At 42.3% G+C, this 10,241-nt stretch overlaps 1 protein-coding gene across 1 annotated transcript in view; it reads left to right on the forward strand.

The window, feature by feature from the left end:
• Nucleotides 1-5,602: 5,602 nt before the first annotated feature.
• ALDH1A2 (aldehyde dehydrogenase 1 family member A2) overlaps nucleotides 5,603-10,241 on the forward strand; it is a 91,397-nt gene continuing 86,758 nt past the window's right edge. Inside the window, exon 1 of the mRNA XM_011363477.2 lies at nucleotides 5,603-6,573. Coding sequence (XP_011361779.1) covers nucleotides 6,457-6,573 — 117 coding nt within the window. The 5' untranslated portion in view covers nucleotides 5,603-6,456. The remainder of the gene's footprint in view (nucleotides 6,574-10,241) is intronic.

A 10,241-nucleotide genomic window follows, 5' to 3' on the forward strand; every position in this document is an offset into this window, starting at 1 on the left:
CAACTATTTGCTTTTGGGAATTTCAATTTTAAACTTACTGGATAACATTAGTTATCTTTAAACTAAAATATGCCAAAAGAATTCTTTGTAGAGCCCTGTTTTGGAAAATGTTATCTTTATCTCTTGTGTCTCAACTCCCCCATAGCACCTAGAAGAATATAAAGGCTCACGGAAAGCCCCAACAAAAGTATTGTGAATAGGTTTTCTTCTTTCTGAATCCTCTTTCACTTTCATTCTGCACTGCATATTCTGACTTCTTTCCTATCTCATGTCCCTCGAATAGCTTCACTTATGCAGTTACTATTATTCCACACACGTCTTTTTTGCTCTTTACAGATAGTATGTTAATGCTTGGCTCACATGTATCATCCATGAGTATTTGTTTAACTGAATCTATCACACTTAACAGGCATAGGGAAAAATTAAAATCCCAGCTATGCAGCCTTTTGGGCTGGGCTTGAGGAGAAAAAAAAAATCCAGGTTTAGCAACAGCTGTCAAGGAGTCACAGATACTCTGAAAGGGGGAATATGTATTCCTGTCGCAAGAGACTCCTCCTCTGTAGATTGGGGCTAGAAGTCCAAATTGGTTGTCTGTGTCCCGGCTCTAAATGCTTCTCCTTTTGCCCCGTGTCTTTCACAGACTGAGCTGTATGATTGAGAAGAAAGGCTGGCATTCCCCCTCTGTTGTCAAGACATCCAAAGTGTTCCTCATTATCTTTCCAGTGGTTCATTCCAGCATGTAAATGAGGGAAACAATGACTGTTCATTTATTCTCATTTTCTAGTGAACATGAATATGAATCCTGTCCCAAATATCACCAAAGTTCATGTGACAATTTCTTAATGATGGGAAGACTTGGGGAAAAAGAATGTGAGAGCCCTAAAGTAAGTGGTAACAGTTAAAAGTTATTTGTGGATGTAAAGAAGTTTAAAAGTAAAAAGGAAAATGCAAACTAAGGAAAGTGAAAGAAAAACAAAATAACAAACTTAGCTACATGCCAAGCACTTATCCGGGCAAGGAAAAAAAAAAAATTCTGGAGCTTGCCTATTAGTAACTCTTCTTCCCCCACCATAATAAAAATAGTCACTTCCATCTGAGATACACCCATGTGACTTGTTCTGGGATACTGCATGCTCTGAACTACTACGTGAGCGGGGACTGTAGGGTTCTAAGTACTTCACTTTTTATCGTAAATCTGGCTCGTGAACACTATCATTCTTTTCCTTAAAGTCAAAAGGTCTTTTAATGAAAGTCCCTCTCCTAAACTAAATGTAGTCTAAAATTTGTCTGAATTCTGAATTTTTTTTCCTCCAAAGTAATTCAAATGAAAAATGTAACATCTCCAAAGATTTCTCATCAGTAGTAGATAAAATACGTCGAATTTAAGCTACTGCTTTTTAAATGACAATATTCACTTGCACATATATACCATCACCTGTAGAGGGAGCTAATGCCTTTTTCCTCAAGCCCAGCCCAAAAGGCTGCATAGCTGGGATTTTAATTTTTCCCTATGCCTGTTAAGTGTGATTATTGATACAGTACTGAGCTCATCTCTGCACTTAGATTGAAGCCTTTAAACATATATGAGGTGGAACTGGGCTTTACAACAAAGACAAATCTAGTTTCCACTTTTAAAATAGTCTCTTGAGGTTCCCAAAAGGTGGAGGATATATTTTAAAAGGCAAGAATTGTGTTTTGTATCAAAACACAATTTTTGGAGTCATACCAATTAGGAATCTACTCCCTGCAACCATAAATACCCCTTTCATAGACTATGGTGACCAGAGGCCACATCGGGCATGAGGTACTTAATATGTAGAGAATTTTTATGGTTAATAAATGCCACAATCTCAGCCTCTTTTCTTCTAGATGTTGGAAGGAAAAGGATAATTAAATGAACGTTTAGATCCCAAATAAAAAGTTAATATTCACGTTAAATAAAAATATAAGTGAATTTATTTAATAGAAGTTTTCATAATGAGTCTAAAATACTTCATTAAGCATTTCTGGATTAAACTATGTAAAACTCTTTATAAGCTTTTGTTAATAAATTAAATACCATTTCCCTATAAGTATACCATCCATTAAGCTTTCCTGTTAGAGTTTTCAGGAAACATTTCAAATAAAGTAGCCCGGTATATCTCATTTGAGATGAATGAGATCATTAGGAAACACTTATATCTGAAATAAGCACTCATTCTGCATACAACCTAAGGGCCTTAATTTTTAAAATATTTCCAACAGTGTGCCCCTTTCAAATCATTAGAGTTAGAGACATTTAAGGAACTAATTCAATTAACCCAGAAGAGAAAAATGCTATAATGCGTGATTTATTTTTGTGGATAAATTAAAATGCAAGTGTATCTGTTAGAAGAGGTAGGCTGTCATCATGGTTAGTAATGGGAATGGGAAAGCAATTAAGCAGGGCCACCTGAGGCTGAAATAGCCCCTGAAAATGGAAGCTTGAAGTTCAAGCTGGACATTCAGTTACTGTCAAAACCCAAAGTGTTGCTTTGTTGGGGGAGAACCTTTGTGCTCCATTCAGTTTCCTTCATTGATTTCTAAAACATGTTTCTCGATTTAACAAATACTTTCGGCCTTAACTGAAAACTAAAAAGAAGCCTAAATTGCTATGGTTTCATACCTCAAAGTCAAACTTCACATAAAGTTGATGTCTTAAAATTACAATTTTGCATTCTATTATTTAGGTGGGGAAATATGAGGCAAGAATTTATTTTTCTCCTCTACAACTCCAGGATATTGGCTCCACCAGGCCTAATAAATTGTTTTCACAAGGAAATAAATAGAGCATGCTGTAGCTTATATTCTCTTGCACAGGGAGTTTTAAAGAATATGTATCCTAAACAATAAATAATTGCAGATGGGGGAGGGTAGAAGAGGGAAACGTTATAAGGGTGGGAAAAAATGTTTCTTAACCAAATCAGGAAAAAGACTGAATTTCAAAATGTTAGAAATTTGAAGTTAGTTCTGAGGAAGACAGCCACTTTAGCCATTTTGAAATCTATAGAGGAAACAAGAAGATAATAAAACAAGATAATAAAAGAAAAAATGAAGAGGAAAGAATAATAAAAGAAAAAATGAGGAGGAAAGAAGAGATGTTAAGGCAGCATTAAAAGTAACAGCAGACTAAAGTTCTATGGACAGAAACCAAGAAGACATATACTGACAAAGTAGTTATAATTCACTGTTCTCTGCTTAATCTTAGCCCCCAACTTGAATTAAGGAGCTTGGGCCCAAAATGGCTGCAATCATGAGCTGAAGATAGGGAGAAAACTTTTTTCAGAGAATGATTATATGAAGAAATAAATGCCTAAAAATCCATGAACAGAAATGTTTATAGTAAAAGATAGGGGAAAGCAAAATAAAATCTAAGATCAGGAAAAGAAAATGTTGCTTAATCAGAGCGCATAGGAAAGTAGTCAGGAGAAGTAGTCGATAGGGCCATAGAGAATGTTTTGTCTTTTGTTCAAATCACTCAACAAAAATTCTTATTAAATAGTTACTATGTGCTTCATGCTGTTAAGAATTGAGGGAAGGCACAAGAGAGAAGACAAGTCCCTGTGCTGATCACTTTACCATCTAGTTGGAGAGCAAGGCTCACACAAAAGAAGCCATCAGGGAACAATTCAAATCAGTCTGCCATCTGTCACTGTACTAGACGTTTTGGACGAGAAGAAGCTAAGGAATCCTCCTTCTCCTGTCTGGAGAAGAAGGGAATGTCTTTATTTGCTCTACCTTGCTGTATAACAAATGTTAATAATCCCATTATACTGTTTCTTCTTTGGGGGAGACTTTCCCACCATGGTGATAGAACTGGAGTTCGCAAGCAAGATGTGGGTCAATGGTGAACAACCCCATCTTATGCTTTGAGAAAAATATAAAGCAATGGTTTCTAGTTTGCGATAGTGTTTCCTGACAATATTCATTTTAGTAGTTTAATTTATGAAGATTTTCCTTTTCTCTTCCTCTAAATCTTTTGATGGCTTCTCATTATCTCAGGAATTAAGGTCCTTATAACCTTGAGTTAACTGCCTTGCCCACCTTACTGCTGCTCCTCCAGCCACATTAATGTCCCCTAAAATAGTGGTGCCCAACCTTTTTGGCACCAGGGACCAGTATGCCTATGAGAATCTAATGCCTGCTGATCTGAGGTGGAGCTGAGGCGGTGATGTTAGCACTGAGGAGTGGCTGCAAATACAGATGAAGCTTTGGTCACTCGCCCACCGCTTACCTCCTACTGTGTGGCCCGGTTCCTAGCAGGCCACAGACCGGTACCGGTCTGCGATCTTAGGGTTGGGGACCCCTGCCCTAAAAGATATTCTCATATCTCTAAGCCTTTGCTCTTGTGGAGTCTTCTGCCTACACTCTCCCTCCTCCCTTATTGAAGCCACATCTCTCCTTTAAGGCTCAACTCAAAGGTTAGCATTCCCAGAGAGGTGGCCTCTTCTTTGGTGTAGTACCACCAGGTCATGTCGCTAATGCTCTCTTGTAACTTTTCTCCATAGTCTCTCATAGTCAATGAACTACTTCTTCGGGGGGAAGGGTGTCAAGCTCACTGAAGGCAAGGGCTGTCCCTCTTGTTTGTAACCCAGCCTCTAGCACATTGCCATGCATTGGAAGGTGCTCAAAACATGTTTGCAGAATTGTTCTACCAGCATCATTGGTTTTCCTTGTTGCTACCTTCTCCCTCTCTCCCCAACTAATTCCAAGACCTTACCTTTTTATTCCTCAGTTTTATCTCTAACCCTCTAAGGCTTTAATAAAAGTCTATCTCATGAACATACACTGTTACTAAGGCACAATTTTGGGCTATAGAGATCTCTCGTGAATTGAAACCATCTAAGCTAAGGCCCCTAAGTTTCTCCATGAAAATAATTTGCTCAGGTAACTTTGGGTAGATACTTCAGAGTCTGAAATGCTGGAAGTTATTTCTATATACCTAATACTAAAATGAAATATTTTTATCTTTTTCTATTGTTGTTTAACATCAAGCACTAAGCATTAGGCAATTTTATTTACTGAAAGTATGTATCTAGGGCAAGATCCCTTCTGGCTGTCACTTCACATCCGAAGAAATAGGGTTCTAAGGTCTCTGAAAATGGCACTTCAGGCAAGAATCAGAAGGACTCTGTCAGGCCTACATTGGGAGTGAGGAGGAGAAGTGATCTACAAATGTCTTTTTATTTGGACCCTAGATTTAGCCCACTGAGCCCAAAGCTTATTCTGTTATGGGGTCCCTGAGTTCTTGACGTACGCTTACAAACTAAAAGAAGGCCAATAGAGCTATGGAAACACTTAAATTAGGGGGTATAGATATAAAAGCCCAACCCCAAAGGGGCAGTTAAGTGAGGAGCCCAATGTCTGGTGGGATGGTAGCTGTTAGCGTAAAGAACAGAAAAGCAAAACAAGTACCTTCGTGTGTTTGGGAGTAAAGGCTGGAAGAAGGGATCCGAGACCAGGGGGGCAAATAAAACCTCCACCTCCGAAGAGCAATGAGGACCAAGACCTGCTTACCCCGGGCGCAGCCCAGACCGCCCTGGGCGGTCCCGGCCGGCAGAGGGCAGCAGCTGGGTGGGAGAAGCCTGCGGAGGGCCGCGCGGCGTCGACCGGCTCGCGGGGCACTCGTTTTGAGTGTGGGGCGAAGGACTCGCACTCATCACTACCCGTCCCCGACCCTGCGGCCACGGCGAACCTCTGACTGCGTTGCGGGGCGTGGGTGTGTGCGGGGGTCGCTGCGGAGAGCCCTACGTCCCTGCTCCTGAAAGAATAGCGGAGGGCGCCCCTGTCCATGTCCTACGACTCCCGGGCCTCCGGGAGTAAAGGGGAGCCAGAGTCCGGAGGGCCCTGGGACGCGGGTAGGAGGGGATTTCCGCGTCCGCTGCAGCGTCGCTGCCCTGTCCTCAGCGGGGCCACCTCTTCGCCCCGGGAGTCGCTCTCCGGGCCCCGGGCTTTTCCCGCTCTCGGGGCTGCGTCAGCGCCCGGCCGCTCGGGGTCCCAGTCCCTTCCCGCTAGGCTTCCGGGGCCCCGACCAACGCCCGTTATCTGCCAAAGTGCGCCTCCCGCCGCCGCTGACCCGGCCTGAGTGCAGCCGAGCCCCGCGCGGCCGGGGCGCAGATTCGCGCTCCCGCCGTCGAGGACAGCGGCGTGGGCGTGGGCCGGTTCCCGCCACCCGGCAGAGGGGGCGCCGGACGCACTTGACCGTGGGCTCCGAGCGCCTGGGAGTGTGGCGCGGGCGGCGGGTTTATGTAAATCCGGGCTGCGCCGGGGCGCCCTAGGTAGGATGGACCAGCCCCCGCGCCTCGGCCCTTACGTCCAATAAGAAGAGCCCCAGCTTGACACCTGCCTATATACAGGCGAGCGCGCCCCCGGGCCGCGGACCGCGCACACAGCCCGCACAGCCCACGCCGCGGGCCAGCGACACCCGGGCCCGCCACCATGACTTCCAGCAAGATCGAGATGCCAGGCGAGGTGAAGGCCGACCCCGCCGCCCTCATGGCTTCCCTGCACCTCTTGCCGTTGCCCACGCCCAACCTCGAGATCAAGTACACCAAGGTAAGCGGCCGGCGAGGACTGGCCGTCCACAGAGACTTTCTAGAACCTTCCTCACCTCCTTTCCTTGCTCTGTTAGGGGGCGAGGACGGCGTGACGGGATCGGGGCCGGGGTTGCAGGGGCCAGCTTGTCATCCCCGCGCCGCAGAGGGGACGCCCTGTCCTCGGGGTCGGGGCTTCTGAAGTCTTGCCGGGGACTTGGGATACCTCGGGGACTCACTGCAACCTGAAGCGCGGCGCAAAGAGGTCGCCGTCAACTGCTCCTTCCCCAAACCGCATCTGTCGCTGCCTTCAGATCCCATTCCCGGGGTCCCGGCCGCTGCGGGGAAGGCGTCGGCACCGCTTCGGCTCCTCGAATGGGGAGGAAGGGTGTCCCGCCTGGTTGGCCACGCAGCCTGGCCATCTCCTCTTCTCAGCCCTCCGCCTTCAGGGGCCGCTCAGCCGCAGGTCCCGCTCGGGTCCTCGGAAGCCCGGACGGAGCGGAGCGGCTTTCCCGTAGGAATTGTCAAGACGTGCCGCGCTCTGGGCTGTCGTTACGGATTTCATGGAAACTGGCTGCTGGGTACCAGTAGATCCAATGTCAGCATTGCATTTGAATTTTGTAGGCAGTGGCAATTTTCTTGGAAAACTTGGAAAATCTTTATTTGTGCAGATTAACGGGTTCGCTTTTGAACTGAAAAAATTATTCTTTATAACGAATTCTGACATCTTGGGTTTGCCAGGCAGGAATTTTGTTGTTGTTGTTGTACCACATTTGAAAGAATATGCGTTCGCTACCTAATATAAATTGAATTTGCTTTCTTTCCATAAATTCGACATAGAAAAATTTATTAAATACGCACATGAGGGGTTATAATGTTACTGCATTTGGGCAGAGGGAGAGGTGGGATTTAAAGTCATGTTTCTCAGTTCATTTTACATTTTTCTTTTTTGAATTTCTATCTCTTTCAGTGGATTTCTACCCTAAACTTCTCCCGATTAGGCTTAAACACACACTGAGCACAGATAATATGGTAAAAGTTGTTTTCCATCATGCTTATTACAAGATAAACTTAATTTTGTCGAGAAGTGAATTGTTTGGTTTTGGCTTAATGGTTGAAAGAAATGCAGAAAAACAACATGAGAATACTGAAATTTTACTTGCGTTGAGTTTTACGATACAAACAAGGTGATAAGCGTTTTGAGTGCAGCTTTAGATGGATTTCATGTACCTGTTAGCTTTTTTAGATGGATTTCACGTACCTGTTAGCTTTTTTAGATAGTGTGCCAAATTTTTGAAAGCCATCTTAATGAGAGGTAGTTAATAGTTACAGCTGTTTAGGCATTGTTTGTGTAACAATAATGCCAATGTGTGGAATATCTTCACGTTTAGGAACAAGCGGGGAAAGGCTGTAGCATAAAAGTTTTGTTTTATGAGAGATCCTAACCTCTTTAGACTCTTTAAAGGTCTTAAGGTACAAGATCTACATGTGAGAGAGGACCTAACCCTCAGATTGGGAAAGGTTTGATTTTAGCCTTACTTTTAATGGGATTTTCCTCACTGCCCTGGACGGAGTTTTAGGTATGCAGCAGGCATCTAGGAATTTAATTTGGAGGCTCTTCCAGTTCTCTTTTTGTCTAACTACCCCACTCTCTTTTTTTCTCTTCTTCTACCCCAGTAGGAAAGACAACTGATTTATAGCTAATTGAAGCCTTTAATGTGGGGTCTTTACGTTCAGGGGAGACTTTTATCCAGTATCCACTTTCCCACTTATTACAAAGAAAAACAATCAGAAATGAAATAATGGATTGTAACTTGATTCTTTAATTTGTGGGGAGGAGGCACCTTATTTTTGGCTTGACAAACAACCCTCATAAACACTAATACTAATCTACAAGCAACCTCTTTTCACAAAACCTTGTAAAATCAGGTATCTTTGAACATTGCTAGCAGCTTTCTTCCTCAGCTCTTTAGTGAAACTTGAAAATTCTCTGAGACAAACGTTGTGGGCAAGCAGCTTTTTTAACACAAAGAGTAGAAGCTGCTCTTTTAGTAGCCGAGGGTAACGACTAATATGCTATTTTACTTAAAAGAAAATTAAGATCGATGAAGAGTTTTTAAAAACTCACTTATGATCAGAAGTGAGGGAAATTATATTAACAATTTTAAGCAGAAGAATGAACAAGGTAGAATGGATAATTCTTTAGGACAGTGATACTACATTCACTAGGAATTTCTAAAAGGGTAATGGCTGAACAATTATAATGCAGGAGGGCTTGTTAAATAACACATAGGAAACAACAGTATTTGTGTCAGAAAATGGTACAAGACAAACAGATAGATCCTTAATCATTTTTGTCTTGTTAAACGAATACGTGGTGAAGGCTATTGCGATAGGATTTTTAAATCTGATTTTAGGACCAACGTAAATAAAGTCACTACTAATGTTTAAATGGTCCGATTATGAAAATGTCAAGTAGCATACACTTAGAAAACTTTGCCCTGTGATGTTGTAATTTTCTGTAATTTTTCACCATTTGTTTTCTTCTCCTAAAGGTATTTTACATTTTTTTCAATAAAAGGGGAATGGGGGAGATCATTAGAAATAAAAGTTATTGCCTTTTCTGTCACAGATCCAGTGAAAATGCTCCAAAATTAAAGTTCAATCCCCAAGGATGTTGAAGTGGCTAAAATCATGGTTTTGTTCATATTGACTTTCAGGCAATTACGTTTAGTGTTTCAGATAAGCCTACCTCTCTGAAGGTCCAGTACTCATTTTAGACTAAGATCAATGACAATACTGTCTTTGGAATATGTCTGTCTTTATTTCCCTAATACAGCAAGGTAGACTCCCAAGTTTTAAAAATGAATCCTTATTAAAGAATATGTTAAACAAACAAAAAAGACTGCATTAGTCAAGAAACAGTAATAACTTCACCAATATGAAGTAGTGAGGGGACTACTTTTGGGACACAGAGAATGTATACTCTCTAGCTTGTATCCTGAGAATGCTTAACAGCTAGCATAGGAGTCTGATTGCTTTTAGCTATGCTTTTATGAACTAAAGATTTTCTGAGTTGTTTCTGTTTTACCAGTCTGGTTTTTAGAATTTTTGTATAGCTGATTATATTATAGGAGTACACACATTGTAAAATCAAGGCTAGTAGTTTACTGACTGCCTGTAACTACAGGGGAGATTTCTTCCAGATTCTCAGGTCTTTGGAGACTGTCCGGCTTTATCCCACCCCTACCTTCTCTATTGTCTCTATCATCAATTCTGGCTCTACTAGTCCCTCTGTCCCCCCACATCCCCACTACACACACATTGTGCTCTTTCTCTGTTGATCACTTTTTCAGTGAGAGTTTATGCCCATAACTAACAGTAACATAAAGTGTTTATATTTTTCTCCAGCATCTGATTCTGTGGGGAGCTAGAACAGAGGGAAGAAGGAGACATTTATGGGATATTGACCTACTAAACTTGAAGAGAAAAAATAAAAGGCAATCAATTGATAATCAGAGCTAATGTGCTCTGGGTAACTACGATTTATTCTTTTATTTATTCATTAAACAACCTTTTATTGAACATCTGTTTTCTGGGGTCAATTTTAATTCATTTCAAAGGATTTTTGAGTGGCCATGTTCCTAACAACTGTGCTTTCCATTATGCTATTTGGGCTGTGGAAGCATC

This window comes from Pteropus vampyrus, unplaced genomic scaffold, assembly GCF_000151845.1.
Source record: "Pteropus vampyrus isolate Shadow unplaced genomic scaffold, Pvam_2.0 Scaffold85, whole genome shotgun sequence".
Classification (NCBI taxonomy): domain Eukaryota; kingdom Metazoa; phylum Chordata; class Mammalia; order Chiroptera; family Pteropodidae; genus Pteropus; species Pteropus vampyrus.